This window comes from Sitodiplosis mosellana, unplaced genomic scaffold (genome assembly GCF_009176505.1).
Source record: "Sitodiplosis mosellana isolate CC-2019 unplaced genomic scaffold, AAFC_SMos_1.0 Smas_scaffold_6197, whole genome shotgun sequence".
NCBI lineage: Eukaryota > Metazoa > Arthropoda > Insecta > Diptera > Cecidomyiidae > Sitodiplosis > Sitodiplosis mosellana.
This window is the reverse complement of record NW_022601438.1, coordinates 5,209,578-5,225,915: the sequence shown is the minus strand read 5'-3', so window position 1 is coordinate 5,225,915 and position 16,338 is coordinate 5,209,578. Positions and strand designations below refer to the sequence as shown.

The following is a 16,338-nucleotide window of genomic DNA, read 5'->3' as shown; positions in this document are numbered from 1 at the left end:
ATTTCTCTTTATTTCATGTTTAGTTTCTAGCTCTAAAGGCGATTTGAATATTTTTCTTTAGATCAATTTAAAAAAATCGAACATTTTTCTCTTGAATTTGTGGCTCTTTATGCGTTCCATCGCAGAATGGACGATGCTTCGTTTGTCGGCACATGCAAATCCAATAGTCACCGTCTTTTTCCACTTCGAATTGAATGGGTCTAGAAAAAAAGAGTGAATCGGATTTGTAGTTAGTTAACATCAAATCAGCAGCACATCGTTTAAACCACAAGGTGAGTTTGATACGTTACTTTTCCTTAATTTTATAATGGACATATTTATGTGTTCCATCACATAATGGCTGTGATTTTGATTGTCCGCACAGGCACCACGAGTACTTTTTGCCTGAAAATACAATTTCATTTATTATTTTCTCACATAAAAACCTTCGTCGAATTGTATTCAAAGAACTGTCACGATTGTCGAACCTGCTTTCAGCGCAATTTTAAATGGTTTATTGTCAACAATGGGACCATTTGGCTGTCGTTCGATTGCCTGGAATTTTCCCTCTAATAAATTCTTTGGTATAACTTTTTCTGCATCCTTTTTTGATGATGAATAGTTGCGCAACTGAAAGGAAACACGAATCATACGACAAATAACAACGATCAATTCCATTGAACTTAACCTTAAATCAACGATTTAGTTTTTCTTCTAAATTCAATTGCAAATGTTTACCAGGGAAATGGTGGGTAATCGATTGAGTTGTTGAATTCGCAACATTTTCCGATTCTCTCTCTCTCTCTCTCTCTCTCTCTCTCTCTCTGTGTGTGTGTGTGTGTAATTCGGTGCCTATGGTATCGATTCGCAAATTATTAACAATTATTTACAACACATAACGTAAGTATGAAAAATGAAAATAACTCAATTTTGTGTGCTGAGCGAATGAGAGACACCGATGAAATGTCAAAGTGGATAATGTGAACGGCAGAGGGCGACATCTGTTAGAAGCCATTAACAAATGAATAGAAATACAAATTGAATGTAATGTTGTAGATTGAATGTGGATTTTATTGAGAATTAAATGGTTGTGTGTGTTTTTAATTTTTAATTATCATCACTGTTTGCATCACATGAAGCCAATGGCGAGACACTTGACGCTATCGAACTGTTTGACGATGGTTCACCGTCGATGTCGGACTCTTCGTCGGAGGCCAAATGTGTTCGTGGATTGTGTCGATTCGTGCGATAGTATGCGGCATTGCTTCGAAGTTGGCCGTGCTTTTTGAAATAATCATATTCATTTTCCTCATCTTCGCTCTCATCCATGAAATGCACGACCGGATCATCCACATAGTTGCGTTCATCATCATCGTCGGACGATAGATTGTCGGCATCACTGTCAAAATTCAGATCTTCAACGGCTCGTCGCATGTCTTCTTCGCCAATGCTATGGCCATCATCTGTGTCGGGATATTCGTTGCGCCAGTGGGCTTCATCGTTTGAATCTTCCGAATCCAAGTCGCTGTCATTGAGTGTGTCATCGTTTGCTTGATAGACAAGGTCATCAAAAGGCCGAATGGTGTAGTTACTTATATCGATTTCAGTTGGTTGTTCACCGCTCTGTACTAAATACAAATCGTAAACGAATTTGCTATCACTTTGATCGACGGTAGTTGTGCTGGCACCCGATTGATTTGGCTCTGGCGGCGACGACGTTTGTGTCTGATCTTCTTTGATTACATCAACAATGGTAACGTTCTGTGTTGTACTACTACCTTCGGCCGTTTCATTCAAACCGATTGTATCGTCGATGGATCGAAAGCAATTGACCACTTTGAATCGTTGATTTTGCGCGTCATCCTTGAATTGTTCACGCAATTTATTGATGACACGGTCGGGTTTTCGCACTTTACGCACAATTTCTTCAGCCTCAGTTTTTCGCAATTTCGTCAAATGTGCCCGTAAATCATCCTCAGCACTAACGGTAGCCGCAAGTTTTAATATGGTTTTGGTGTCGTTCGTTGATTCGACAGCATCGGCTGTGGTGGTGGCGACGGCGATCGCATCAGTTGGATCACTTAGTAAATTATGGCTGGTTTTCAAACGTTTACAATTCAAAACGAATTTGTCGAATGGTTCGTCGGTTATGCGACGCTTTACACGAACAACGGCCGAAGTCATTGCCTCACAATTTAATATACAATTACGTTTCCACTCGTTCGATTTCTCGTTACCTCGGTACGGTTACAGAGCTAGTGGTGCTTTGGTTTGATTTTTTAAGTAGACGCTGTACTGTCATTCTGTATTTGACAGAAAGTGCATTGCTTCACAGGCAATGAATCCAACGCATTCCAACGCACCAAACGCTTGCCGCACTCTGTGTGTGTTGTTGTTGTTGTTGTTTTAATGGATGCCAGTGTACGAATGCGAACAACATATATACATATATATAAACAATAAACCATTTTTCAGCTTGATGGCAAAACACACAGAACGCAAAACGTATACACCAACCAACGATTGTGTGAACTGTCAAAAACGACAACACACATATCAATCAATCGTGTGCAAATAACATCTTCGGACGCATCATTTTCGGCTGTTTTCAATTGCAATCCAGATCACAAGTAAACGACGACAACGTCGAGCAACAATCAATAAATAGAAAATAACCATCGGATTGATTGTATCAAGTAGAAAAAACGACAAAGCCACACACTTTGCACATTCTTTCATTCATCATTCAATTCAATTTAATATCATCAACACTTGAATTCATCTGGTTTTGTTGTTGTTTAAAATTGATTTGCATTTGTGTGCGTTGTTGTGTTTCTCCCTATGAGCTTCAAGTAATAGATGAACAAAACATATATTATTACATTGAGAAAGTATTGAAAAAGAATAAATTCTCGTGAATCAAATGGTTTTTGTTCCATTTAATTTTGCATTTTTTGTTGTGGTTGCGGGCACTTGACTGAGAACAAATATACAAACAAAATTTTTTTTTTTTTTTGACACAAGCGACTGATAAAAAATAAGCCCACATTTTTAATCATGTAATGGTAAGTATAATTGAGTCGTGTCCACTGCATTAAAATATTTAACACAATTCGTACACTTTGCAACTTCTGATTTGTCTTCATATAAATTCGTATCAATATATTTTTTCGTATCATTGTTTTCGTCTCCGGTTCCATGTAGATTGCATCATTTACATATTCTGAGTATCAACACTGCATTTTGTCATTGATGAATGATAAACATATGAAAAATCGCATAAAATTTGTTTGACGAAAAAACGGCAACACTTTGTTTTGTTCTGTTATTGTAACGGGTAAGTATAACTCTTTTTTCTGTGCTGTTGCTGTGTGTTTCGTTTAATAAATTCCAATTTGAAAAAAAAAAAATACAGAGAGAATTTGAGATCATGTTTTTGATAAGAAAACAATTCCGTATTTCCCAAAATTGACGTACACTTTGAAAATAATGTTTCAATAATGTGCTGTTTCGAGTGTTTTTCTGCTGCTGCTGCTGCTGCTGCTGCCCATGTGTGTGTTTTTTCTCGCCAAAATGTTTCGACAAATGAATATTTATTGGAATTGCTTGAGTGATAAAATGCTTCAATTTAAAATTGGAACGATTCGTGTGGCGCTCATCAACCAGTTTTGTGTTGTGTTTAGGAAGCAGGCGAACAATTTCTAATATGAGTATACCACGAGTAGTTTTTTGAGTTCATTCCATTGGATTTAGTAGAAAAAAGAACCACGCGGCGTCGACTGAATGAAGCGACAAAGATACAAGTGGCTGATGGCAAATATTTTGTGAAATGGTTATTGCTATGACAAGTGTAACTCTGCCGCAATCGTAATCACTTTCAATGCAATGAGGCTGGAGCAATGTGTGTTAGGAAGCAAAAAAGAGATCTTCTTATTTATACCACACGAAACTTATTTCTTCTACAATGCAAACAGAAGTTGTGTTCAGCGACAGTAGCTTTGTATTTAGCCCAAGCAAGCTTTGTGTTTAACAATATGAACAACGAAGTGAGATGGCGCTTCCGCCGCAAATAAATGCCAAATTCATTGTGATCTGTGCCGAATATATACCAAACTCGCACCTCATACAACGCAAATCAGGAAACTTTGATCATGAAATCATTGCCGATTTATCCGAATATTATCGTCTTTACGTGAGTCATAAATCCGGTCTAAGGCAAAGCAATAATTGTTCCATCAGCCATCATTTATACACGCAAATCATTCGCCAATGTGATTCGATAAGTGAATTATTTTATTGCTGCCTTGGAATGGCATACACTCACTTCACGATCGCTAAAAATGAACACAACACAAAAGAAAAAAGTATTTGCGTTTCATGGTCTACGTGACAAATGCAAAGGAGTAAATTGTAAAAGAGTTTGTGTCAGGACAAAACACAAGCCATTAAAAACTTTGATGTATATTGCTTTGAAAGTAGTCAATTGAACCAAAAACCGAACATCTCACGCAAAACGTGTGCAGCTCCAAAAACAACGTGGTTGTGAAGAGTATTTTTGCACATCTATTGACTATCAGTTAAAGCAAAATTTATTACACATCAAGTTAATGTCTTTGCAAATGGATTTTAATCTTGTGTTGATTATTGATATACGATACAACACACATAAAGATATCATCTAGTTCCATACAACCAACTTCGAATGAAGAATCAGAATTGGCATCTTTTAACGGTTTTCATTAATTATGCATTGCGAATAAAATTCAATGTGTAAAAACAAAGACAACAATTGTAAATTACCTCGTGTGTTGGTGATGAAATTGAGCAATGATGATTTGATTAGACTACACTATATACTCCATATAAAGGTCTACCGACACTTTAGTATTCTCTCAGACGTGTCTTAGCCATGGTACTGAAGTTAAACAAGATTGTAGCAGGCAAACGGTCCAATTTTTACAGTAGATTAATAAGAAACCTGGTGAATTGTGTTTCCTGATAAATCGATCCATTGATAGTACCGAGTATTGTGTAACGAATAAATATTTAACGATAATAATTAGAATTGCGGTGGAAGAAAAAAAAGAAGTACATAAATTTAAACTGAAACAAAAAGTTCCAAGTACTTTATTCTCACGCCTTTTTCCATCCATAAATCAAGTGACAAACCCATTGTTTTATGATATGTAAGTTAGCTTGTGAATGAATGCGGAACAGTGATAACAGCAAAAACAAATGAAACTGAAAACCGAGCAAAACAAAAACAAATTCCGTTTTTGACAACACAAAGTGTACGATTTGTATTTTTGGTTTTATGAACTGTTCAACATTGTAATCCAGTTAAATACTCGTTGACTAATGAGTTTGTTTTTATGTTTCTTGTCTCTTTCTCATTCAGTTTCCGTTGATTGAAGTCCGTGGGCATTTGTTCTTCTTCTACACGTCAGTCAAGCGATTTCAAAACCATTTTATTGATCTAATTGCAATCGAAAGTCGCGAGTGGTGTCGATCACACTCGCAAATAGAACAATGATTCAGGGGTACGGCCCAGTAACACAAGCACTTTTAGGCACACTTTTAACATGGGGTCTAACGGCGTTTGGCTCTGCCATGGTGATATTTCTACGTGGTAACCAGGTAAGTCAACCCAAACACTTTGAATCGATTCTTCTTTTTCTGTTCAAGATCCATTCAAAATGCTTTTGTGTTAAACTCATGTGCGTCGCCCTTCCTTCCTTGCGAAGCGAATGGAATTATTATCTGTTTCTTTGAAACTGTTTATTTTCCTCTCGTGCACGGTCATTGTGATTTAGATACTTATGCAAACAATACAATGTGTATATTTATTTGGTGTTTTATTTAAATTCGGCAGCGTAAATCGTTGGATATTGCGCTCGGTTTTGCGGCTGGCGTGATGATTGCCGCTTCGTTTTGGTCGTTGTTAGCTCCAGCCATTGAACTTGCCGTCAAATCACAAACGTATGGAGCAAATGGCGAATACGCATTCATACCCGTAGCCGGTGGATTTCTATTAGGCTCTATTTTTGTATTTGCAACCGACAAAGTTATTTCATATTTAGGAATTAATAGCCCACACATGATGATTGGTAAGCAATTGGAATTATTTTCAAATGATTTTTTATTCAGTTCGATTTTACGTTTTTACAAATTTAATTTCTTTAGTTTGTTTGCATCGTATTCAATGTGTTTTTGCACATGTTCCATTGATATGATAAACAAGCGTTGATATCTTTACGAATGTCTGAATCAATAAAAAAAAAATGTCTGTTTTCTCGTTTTTCTACCTTGCAGCACTCACGCATACAAATAAGGACAAAGCTGATATCGCACTAGACGATGCCGAGAATAATGCACACTTTGCCAAGAAGACACAATATGGTACGATACAAAAGCAATGGATAATTTGTTGATTGTGTGTGTTTTAAGTAATGATTTTGTTTTTCGATCATACACAGTTCGCACAATAGATGATCAATGCACAACGATAGGTTTGGATAGTTTTACCGACTGCTTGAATCAACAGCATTCCAATTTGGTGACCTCACGTCGACGCACTGTGAAGAGTTCATCGGAGAGTCATAACAGCGAAATCTATACGGCAAGTCAGCAAGCGATCAACCAAGCGAGCGCATTGTCACAATGGAAACGAATTATGCTACTGGTAGGAATCGAAATCGAAATCGAAATTCATGTTTCCTTCTTCCTTTGATCCATTCCACTTGAATTCCATTCAAGCGCATACCAATCAATCAGTCTGATTCAATTCAAATGTCTATGCTTACTTGACAATTTCAACAGGTCATTGCCATTACGGTGCACAATATCCCCGAAGGATTAGCGGTTGGAGTGAGCTTTGGTGCTATTGGAAATACTGATTCGGCTACATTTGAGGCCGCTCGAAATTTAGCCATTGGAATTGGTATACAAAATTTCCCAGAGGGATTGGCTGTGAGTTTGCCGTTACATGCAGCTGGATTTAGCATGTGCCGTGCATTTTGGTATGGTCAACTATCTGGCATGGTTGAGCCAATATTCGGTATACTTGGCGCTGTGGCGGTGACAGTTGCATCAACTATTCTGCCGTATGCATTGTCATTTGCAGCCGGTGCCATGATTTATATTGTTGCGGACGATATCCTCCCCGAAGCACATACAAGGTATGAATGGGAACAAAATTTAAATTTTTCCTTTAAAAAATTCAGTCTTGACACACTTATCGTTTGTTCGTTGTATTTCTTTCAGTGGAAATGGATTGCTAGCGACCTGGGGTACAGTTGTCGGATTTATTGTCATGATGTGCCTTGATGTAGGCTTGGGATAATAAAAACACCAATTTTTATCAAAATAGACATCGTTCCAATATGTTCGGAATATATGTATTTCTGTGCAAGAACAAAAACAAAACTTATGCATTCGCTGCATATAAAATTCAGTTTGAAAAGAAAAAATTAAAATGAAAATAATACAAAAATCGACATTAGGATCATTGTTAATTTCTATTTTGTAGCTAGTTCAAAAAAATGTAATTGTTGACGAAAAGAAAGAGATATGTCATAATCGTACTTAGTTTTCTTTGTGTTTTCTTCAATCAATGTAACATATTCCAGACGAATGAGATCACTTATTATTGTTTATAAGAACCTCACTTCAATTTGAAGAATTGAAAAAAAAGCAACAGGAAATAAAAACAAGATTAATATTGTAATATAGCGTAATAGTTGAGAAAAAAAGGGAGAGAAAATAAAATATAATTTTTTTCATTTATTTTGCGTCATTTCATCGTGAACCCTTTGATTCATGGCTGGTGGCGATGAATAATCGTGAAACTACTCAAAGTATTCCGTCGATTATCACAGCATATTAAGGGTTGAAACGAAAACTACGATCAATGGTTGATTTATTTGTATAGAACGATACCATGAATCACAAACAAACTTCGCTTAATTCTAGCGCAAAACTATCATTCGATTGAAAATGAAACGAGGCATTTGTATACCAAAATGAGACATTTAACGGATGAAGTTGTTGTTTGAGGTAATTTGAGTGAAAGAAAAAAAGAAATTAGCTGTTCGAAATGTGCAAAAAATGGATTGATAGCTCATCGGGGTGAACTATAGTTGAAATGTGACAAAATGTCGATCTAAACCACGGTGATAGGCATTTGTGGTTTTATAACGATTGCATCGTCATACTTTGGTGGTGGTTGGTCATCAATGCAAAACTCAACAAATCCAATATCGTTGTGATCATTAATCGATCGTGATGAACCCGATGCGGATGCAATCGCAAATACTGGAGGCATATCGTCATCGGTTTTATTCCCGCGTGTAGCTGAAACAAATGGATTATTTCATTTTAAAATTGATTTCATTGAAAATTAGAAAAAAAATTTCTTTGGAGCACAAAGTATAGCGCACAAAGCCTAAATAACAACAAACAAGAAGCCTTCCAACAAACCTCTTTGATGTTGTGAAATTGGTTGTGTGGCTGAAACCGGAGGTTCTTCTGTCCGTGACGGCAAAGCCGATGAACAACAAAAATACTGATAAAATTGAAAGCACAGTTAGTCAGTACACGTCATGAACAAAAAAAAAACTCAATTCAGTTCGCACCAATATACAAATTCCAATCGTGACTAGAAGCATAAAAATGAGAAATTCCACTAAAATCATCTCGACCAAGAATTATGTCCACGAATTTTGACAAAAATCTAATGTTAAATCAAAAGCACATAGGTAAATGCAAAAAAAAAAGAATTTTCCAAATTCACGATCTTTGCACACAAACAAATCGAAATTCGGTGAAGACGAATGCTAGAAAATCAACGCAATAATCAATTGCCGTATATCGTTTGAAACGTCTGCCAGTGTGAAATTTAGCAATCGTTGAAATCGCATTACATTATGATTGTCGATCGTTTGGTGTGAGCAAAGAACATATTCGTACCAGAGAGAAAGAGAGAGAGAAAAAAATTGCGTCCACATTATCAGCAGGTAGATTACTAATAAGTGAAAGCAATCGAATCGCATTTATATCTATCTATCTCTCCATATATTACTATTGATTTAATTGGCTTTGAAATGCTCTGTGAATTGTACCCTTTGTACGCAAGGTTCTTTGGAAGAATTTACCTGGTTTGCACACAGATAAGAGCCGACAAAACAATTTCTGCTGTCGTTCTTAATCTAATTGTAACCGAGACAGCACTATAAATAGAAAAGTTGGCAAAGTGTAGTTGTGAGACATACCAAGTGATTAACAGGCAATTTCATCATTATCACACAAATCGATCGCGATATACAGATATATTGGACAAATTTCTATTGGATTTTATTGCGAAAACGAAAATCAATTTCCATTTAATAAACAACAATGTACTGTCATGCTTAAAATTATCGACACACACAGCGATTAAATGATTAGATAAAGTTATGAAACAGTTCGCTGTTTACATTTTACAAAATGTTCGTAGAATTGTTTCCCTTTATTTCTTTATTTCTTGACACACACGCAGAACTATCATTCCCGTGTGAATTGCCATATTTTTGAATTGGCTAAGACAGACATTCTGTTTACTTTCTTCCGCAAATTTTATTTCTTCTGTTCAACTCCAAACACATTTGATTACTCTGCAAGACAATCACCGCATATTTTTGAAGATCTTTGCATTCTTCTTCGTTCGGTTTGATATGATATGATATGAACTAATGATTCTTTCATAAGGTACGCGGTTTCGATTCAACATTAAAGAAGAAAAGGGAATACAAATTTGAAAGAAACTCCATTTGCCCACATTGGACTTTGCTTTAAATTTCTGGAGAGTCCTATTTCAACGCATTAAAAATAATTTTGAAATTTCAGAACGATCTTTAAGCTGTGAAGGAAGTTCTATTGCACTATGTGATCAAAAAACCATCCATTGAAATCTTCTTCGTGTATTCGATGCAAGGTGACACTTTTGGTCGAAATTCAAAAATCCCACAACAAAAAATATAACCCCGAATCCACAAGTTGCACACGAATCGCATCAATCTACTGTTTATCTCTGGCCATGATATTGTTTTATCAGTGAATCACATATTGAGACCAATTCAATTTGTTACGCCCACCATGGTAGTCGACGTCATCATCAACGCGGTGCTGTGTGTATGTGTGTGTGAGTGCGATGCAATGCAAGTTTGATTGCATCGGAAAGGAAAGTTGTAGGTGGTCTAATCCAATGAGATGGGCTCTCAGAAATTCGAGCGTAGCAAATGGAGCGGTCATCTGGGCTATGCTAATTCTATGGCTAATTAACTATCATTTACGGATATCTCATGAGAATAATTTCGTTCCATTTCATCAATTTATCACGATTTTTCTCGAATTCTCTCTCATTAGAGGGAGAAAGAACGGAAAACGGAGAGTTGAAGATTAGAAAAAACTGAGACGAAGAGAAAGTGAGCGCTCGCTTTGAAATAGATTGTAATCGACAAAAATTAAATGATTCGCATTCAAAAACATACTCTAAATTGTAGAGTGTTTCTGTTGTGGCAACAACAGCAGCAGCAGCAGCAGCAGCAGCAGGAATTCGTTGCATTTTCTATTGTACGCGATAGTTGTCTAGTTTGGATCCAGTTCAAACGCTTACCGCACGCGTGTGCTTTATTTTATTTTATTGTGCATTTCCTTAATTACGTATGTATCATTTCGATCAGTTAAATCGTTCTCATTTTGCTTTTCCACGCGCACACATCACACTGTTTAAGCAAAAGTATTGTAATTGGTAACATTTTGGGACCTCCCACAAAAAACGATTCGAGACCATTGAACATGGAACATGGAATATGATGGGCCAAATTTGGTACAATTTTCTTCGAAGAACAAGACGAATGATCGTTTCGTGATGAACATTTCAGACAAATAAGAACAACTTGGCCAAGACTTGGACTGGGCACTGAAAATGAGCCATACGAAAGTTGCGCCTGGTCCCATAGATTTCATTGGCACATAGTGTTGGCCTCCTATGTTGACCCAGTTTGAAGGGCAGGCAATAGCATCCAAGTAAGTGTGAAATTGTGTAAACGTGTCAAATCCAAATTTCAAGCTTCGGAAATGTTTTTCGTTTTTTTTTTTCACATTTCTTTTTTGCAAAAAATTTACTACCATGATTAAAAAACCTTATCAGAAAAAAATTAATTTTAAATTTCATTTTCCAACTGAGTGGTTAGGAACAAGCATCGGTTCGGATATAGAAATATGCAAGATAAATATACAAAGCATAGACGCGTACGGATGACCGTGCGACGAACGTATCAACGGGCGATCGTGCATTGTGAGACGCACGCGTAAGTGTGTGTATGAATACAGTGTATACTGTATATACTGCAAACAACGATGGCTCTGGTGATACGTTCGTCGCACGGTCGTTCGTATGCGTCTATGCTTTGCATATTTATACAGTATAGAACATCTAGGTAAACATATTTCTATGTCCGAACCGGTGCTTGGTTAGGAATAAAATTGACTAAAGTTGAATAATAAACAATATTCTGTATTTTTAAAAGTGCAACATAAATTCTCTTCGCTTGAAAGTGAATCGAAAAATATCTGTCGACTATAGAAGTCGTGTTTCACTTTAATTGAAAATTCGTTGGCTTGAATTCTTTTTTTATGCTCTTGTTACAGATGGCTCCACCGATTATGTTTTTTGAGACACGGGACGTTCCACCACAAATAATCCCACGTCAGCAAATTAGTGATTACATAGTTATTCAACATTTTGCGGTGGGCTCATTAGCTAACGGGGAATTGGTGTCTGTTCACTTTGGTTTGAGAGAAGGATACAACAACACACTTCGATTGATGATTGCAACCGAAATCAAAAATAGAGTTCAACCACCACCACCTCAACCACCATCTCCAGTACCATCACATCATTCTCACCGAAGTCAACGAGAATCTCGAAGTTCCGAACGTTCTCGGTCATCGCATGACCGAAGATCTCCAACATCATCACGGAAATCTCACCAAAGTCGACGAGAATCTCGAAATTCCGAACGTTCTCGGTCACCGCATGACCGAAGATCTGAATCCAATTCTTCTAGTGAACATACACCTATGAACGTATCTCTCCGAATTGTGACCATTCAAGCGGCACTCAACTTGGTTCAATCAGCCGAACAAGAAAGCGAACAGCTGCAACAGCGAATTAACACAATTCGACAAAACGTCTTTGCCGCACGCCGTTGACGCCGAAAACAACATTAACGTGGAACGTGTTGAATTGGATTTAATTCAAACTGATTTGGACCAACAGCAATTTCAATTGCAGCAGCAACAACAACAGCTGAACGATGAAAAAGATGTATTGCAGCAGGAAAAAAATAAGCAGGCTGAAATAAAGAAAAAAAACACGCTTGATAAATCAAATTTGATACGTGTGCATAAATCACTAACGTCGCAACAACAACTGGCTGATGCACAGAATGCATTGCAGCAGCAACAAAACTGATAGTTATCGAAACCTATTGCTACAAATTGTCTATTATTTGAAATATGTAACAGTCTTGCACTCTTTTCCTGCCAAACCTCAATCAAAACCCACATTATATTCAGCCAGAGCTTGGCGGTGTTTAATAAAATAAATAAATAAAATAAAAACAACAGGCCGAAGATCAGGTTGCATTGGACCGGCAACAACAACTGCTGTCGATCGTACACTTAGGAATCCTCATCCTAGGCACTTTTTTCGCTGATGGATTCGTTTATTTCGTCGCATACTTTCGCGTTCCTGTCTCTATCCCAAAATCCGACTTGGTTTTTCTTCTATATTTTTGAGTTGAAATATTTTTTCAACTTGATCCATTGTTTCGAAGAGAATTGTGATTATTTCGATCGTACACTTAGAAATCCACATCCTAGGCAGTTTTTTCGTCCATGGATTCGTTTATTTCGACGCACACTTTCGCCTTCCTGTCTCTATCCCAAAATCCGACTTGGTTTTAGTTCTATATTTTTGAGTTGAAATATTTTTTCAACTTCATCCATTGTTTCGAAGAGAATTGTGATTATGTCGATCGTACACTTAGGAATCCTCATCCTAGGCAGTTTTTTCGCTGATGGATTCGTTTATTTGGTCGCATACTTTCGCGTTCCTGTCTCTATCCCAAATGGATAATTGATCAATGGATTTTGATTTACACGATAGCAAAAAAGAATTTTTTTATGGTGAACAAACCACATGGGAAGGAACGAGAACAATTCACTTCATTGGCACGGAATGTCAAATGTCATGTCTATTAATTTCAAATCAATGTCGTTAGAATATTTCTTCTGTTTTAGTTTTCGGCTATATCTGGGATTCTAGCCATGAGCATGCTCATCAATAGGATAGGATATTTTCAGTTTGTGGGATAATTCAAACGATCATTGTGGACAAACACATTGGAAAATTTCGTCTTACATTTGTAAGCCATTTTATTTGCTTTTTCATTCAGCATCAGATTCTGAATCTCATTCGGATGGTGAACAATTGAAAATTTTTGTAACCCAATTTGGCAACGCTCAATGGATATTTGCAAATTTTGCCATTTTATTAACCGATGGATAAGAAGATAAAATTTTTCCTATTTTCCAAACTCCACTTAATGAGTCGCTAAGACATAAAGATTGAAAGAGTGATCCGTTGAGAAGTAATATTTTGCTAAAGAAGAAACAAAGTCAAACGATTACTTACAGAAAAAAGCATTTAGTTCAAAAAAAAAGAGCGATCAATTGAAAGAGAAAACCGTTGCTGTACCAAGTGAAACCCACGCAATGGAATTGCATCTATGCCGGACCGAAGCACTTCTAATAATTTGCGGTCTTTAGAGAAGTAAGAACAACATTTCATCGTCAATAATTGAAACATCAAATTCAATCTAAAAATAACGTCAACATTCGCTGTCATTTCTCTGCGTTGGTTTTTGTTGCATAATGCATTCGGCCGGTCGGTCGATCGTCGTTCAGCTCAGATCCATCTTGTCTTGGTGTCGGTTGAAATGCCAATTTCGGCCGCACCATCGCCAGTCGCAATTTAGCATCGTCTATTCTGAGCGTGGTTCTATTTTCAAGGTTATATTTGTTTATCGCTCCGATTTGTATTATTATTATCATGTTGCAGATGGTTGAGGCAATCAGTTCGCCAGCAACTCGGACTGTGGATTAAAATAATGGGGCAATTAAATGGCAACGAGCTGAATTGGCGATTATAAAGACCAGCATTTATTTTGAACGGTTATGGGCGCATTAAAAATGTGCGATACAACAACAACCGCAATAATAAAACAAAACAAATTCCGCCAAACGTCGCATTTAGAAAATGCATGGCAAATGCCGTGAATGCGAGATAGTGCTCACAATTTCGCGCGCCATATTCAATTCATAGGGAAAAACGGTCGGTTTTTTTTCTTTCAATTTTACCCAACTACATTTGTTGTTGTTGTTGTTTTTACATGCTATGCACAGCTCAATGTAGCGCAAAAATTGTGCCATTTCTTGCAATTATGCGATTAGTATACTAGTTGCGGAAAGCGCGCACCTCATTTCGACGGGCCAATGGGAATGTTGCAGCAAAATGAAGACACAAATCCGCAGTTTTAATGCACACTCAGGGCAAATTAAACAGTTTCAATCTGCATCGATCCAAAAGAAAATGGAAATAGAAATAAAACGCACGCTGAATTTTTTGTTGTTGTTGTTTAAATGAATAAAGAATAAAATTTATTTGTTTAGATTGTTTAGAAGCAAGTTTACACAGGACGTTCTTTTTCTGTTGTTGCTATATATTCATAATCGGTTTCTGTGTGGTTGGTTTGTGTTACAATGAACCAAATGCATTTCAGAGTTTTTTTTTTTTTTTGGTTTTGTTTTTTTCATTGGTGAATGATTAAATACCGTACACTGAAGCAAAAAGGAAACGCCACTATTTTTGTTGTTATTATTCACGTGTTGTTTGGTTTGCTATAATTTTTTTTTATCTATTCAGTTAATTTTGATGGAGTGTCTTATTCATGAGCTTTTCACAATGTGTCAGCCATTTTTTTTTTGATGCGATTAAATTCTTATTGATTTTGGTTGCCGTTTCAAAAGATGTACTGATTAATTTTTGTTAATGCTAAGTAAAATGCTAAGCTTCAAAATCTTATTTAATCAAATACCATTTTCTATGCGGTTTTTTTGGTTGCTTCTTCTTTTTTGTTTTTAAATATATATAGAGAGATGGTGTATATGTTTTTGTTGTTGTTTTTTTTTAATTATATGGCTTTCTTTCGTGGGTTTTGCAAAACAAGCCGATTTCCATGTTTCCATTAAATCTAAGCCATTTATTGTGTTTTTTTCTTGTGTGAAATCCATCATTTTCGAGTTTCTTCTGAAAGACTTTACTCATTTCGATATTGTCATGACTCGCATCACCCACCATTTTTCTTTTGCTACATATCTAAATATTTTATGTGTAAATATGAAAAAAATGTGTTTTCCTTCGTTTGAATTTTTTGGGTTGTATTCTGGATTGAGGTATACTTTACCGAAAGGTGATATTCAGAAAATATAGTTCATTCTTTATTGTTCACTTCTTTACTTTCAACAATGGTTTTGTTTTGAACGGACATTTTTTTTTGATATCATCATATTTGTATGAAAGCAATTAGCATTCGGTTTGATTTTCATTCTCTGTGTGTTTTGTTCATAAAATTTCGAGATGGAATATTGCTCCAACTAGCATATTGAAATGTGGAAATTGCGTGAAAGGATTGAAAATGGGGCAGGGCGAGGATGAGGATTGGTCAAGATTATTTGAATTGGGGCTGTTGTTTTGTTTTCATTTCATCTGCGTTTGTAGACATTCGTTTGTGAATCGGAAATTGGAGAAATAGGTCATACGGTTTTCACACATATTTCAGGAGAAAAAACCCTAAAGGCTTCGGTTGTTGTTTTTTTTTCTTTTTAGATTTTAATTTTGGTGTTTTCACTACGTTAAAATCTAACAAATACAAAAATAGATCTCTTTTGCACTTGATCACTTGTCTCTTTATCCTCTATTTATTTACTACTTTGTTGTTGTTGTTATTACGGTATTTTATGGGTTGTTGAAATAGATCCAATTCCACGGTTTTATCATTTGCTTTGCCATTCAACGCCATTGTGTATGCATTTTTTGTGCCATTTGCATTTTGCATTGTTCTTTTCCCATTCGTTTGCCATTTTTTTTCCATTTTCCTTTTGTTTTACTTTATTCATTACAGAAAAGCTTTTCGTTCTTTTGCCGCAGTTTCTTCTTATATTTCCAAACAAAAAAAGGGTCATTTTATTTTGTCA

General features: G+C 36.3%; 5 protein-coding genes across 7 annotated transcripts in view; 1 reads left to right on the top strand and 4 right to left on the bottom strand.

Moving 5' to 3' along the window:
- Positions 1-10: 10 nt before the first annotated feature.
- On the bottom strand, positions 11-927 carry LOC129577189 (CDGSH iron-sulfur domain-containing protein 3, mitochondrial). The gene is made up of 4 exons (XM_055463801.1): positions 718-927; positions 468-609; positions 291-384; positions 11-200 (listed from the first exon to the last, which is right to left on the bottom strand). Exons 1-4 carry the CDS (start codon positions 760-762, stop codon positions 68-70), a joined length of 414 nt encoding a protein of 137 aa, XP_055319776.1. The 5' UTR covers positions 763-927; the 3' UTR covers positions 11-67.
- A 97-nt stretch (positions 928-1,024) lies between these two features.
- LOC129577187 (probable RNA polymerase II nuclear localization protein SLC7A6OS) lies at positions 1,025-2,346 on the bottom strand. The gene has a single exon (XM_055463797.1). The coding sequence runs from the start codon at positions 2,161-2,163 to the stop codon at positions 1,087-1,089; it is 1,077 nt and encodes a 358-aa protein (XP_055319772.1). The 5' UTR covers positions 2,164-2,346; the 3' UTR covers positions 1,025-1,086.
- Positions 2,347-2,397: 51 nt separating this feature from the next.
- Positions 2,398-7,760, top strand: LOC129577188 (zinc transporter ZIP11). Of its 3 annotated transcripts, none has more exons than XM_055463800.1 (8): positions 2,398-3,044; positions 3,184-3,316; positions 5,378-5,616; positions 5,852-6,086; positions 6,292-6,378; positions 6,456-6,661; positions 6,799-7,157; positions 7,243-7,760. In XM_055463800.1, exons 3-8 carry the CDS (start codon positions 5,509-5,511, stop codon positions 7,319-7,321), a joined length of 1,074 nt encoding a protein of 357 aa, XP_055319775.1. In that variant the 5' UTR covers positions 2,398-3,044; positions 3,184-3,316; positions 5,378-5,508; the 3' UTR covers positions 7,322-7,760. The 3 variants fall into 3 exon arrangements, with proteins under 3 accessions (XP_055319775.1, XP_055319773.1, XP_055319774.1); XM_055463798.1 differs by having other exon boundaries at positions 2,509-3,044; positions 3,184-5,270; XM_055463799.1 differs by lacking the exons at positions 2,398-3,044; positions 3,184-3,316 and adding an exon at positions 3,613-5,165.
- The window catches only part of LOC129577186 (protein unzipped-like), a 62,460-nt gene continuing 53,455 nt past the window's right edge, over positions 7,334-16,338 (bottom strand). Inside the window, exon 8 of the mRNA XM_055463795.1 lies at positions 7,334-12,374. The gene's annotated coding sequence lies outside the window, so the exon portion shown is untranslated. The remainder of the gene's footprint in view (positions 12,375-16,338) is intronic.
- LOC129577190 (uncharacterized) lies at positions 7,747-8,748 on the bottom strand. Its single transcript, XM_055463802.1, has 3 exons — positions 8,613-8,748; positions 8,458-8,542; positions 7,747-8,331 (listed from the first exon to the last, which is right to left on the bottom strand). The coding sequence occupies exons 1-3, from the start codon at positions 8,670-8,672 to the stop codon at positions 8,141-8,143; spliced, it is 336 nt and encodes a 111-aa protein (XP_055319777.1). The 5' UTR covers positions 8,673-8,748; the 3' UTR covers positions 7,747-8,140.

Coding starts and splice junctions, on each gene's coding strand:
- LOC129577189 (XM_055463801.1), bottom strand. CDS start 762: ATGTTGCGAATTCAACAACTCAATCGATTACCCACCATTTCCCTG. Junction 385..467: donor TAAAATTGCGCTGAAAGCAG/GTTCGACAATCG, acceptor TTGTATTTTCAG/GCAAAAAGTACTCGTGGTGC. Junction 201..290: donor CATTATAAAATTAAGGAAAA/GTAACGTATCAA, acceptor CTTTTTTTCTAG/ACCCATTCAATTCGAAGTGG.
- LOC129577190 (XM_055463802.1), bottom strand. CDS start 8,672: ATGATTTTAGTGGAATTTCTCATTTTTATGCTTCTAGTCACGATTGGA. Junction 8,543..8,612: donor CGATTGGAATTTGTATATTG/GTGCGAACTGAA, acceptor CAATTTTATCAG/TATTTTTGTTGTTCATCGGC. Junction 8,332..8,457: donor AATTTCACAACATCAAAGAG/GTTTGTTGGAAG, acceptor CATTTGTTTCAG/CTACACGCGGGAATAAAACC.
- LOC129577188 (XM_055463800.1), top strand. CDS start 5,509: ATGATTCAGGGGTACGGCCCAGTAACACAAGCACTTTTAGGCACACTT. Junction 6,087..6,291: donor TAGCCCACACATGATGATTG/GTAAGCAATTGG, acceptor TCTACCTTGCAG/CACTCACGCATACAAATAAG. Junction 6,379..6,455: donor TGCCAAGAAGACACAATATG/GTACGATACAAA, acceptor GATCATACACAG/TTCGCACAATAGATGATCAA.
- LOC129577187 (XM_055463797.1), bottom strand. CDS start 2,163: ATGACTTCGGCCGTTGTTCGTGTAAAGCGTCGCATAACCGACGAACCA.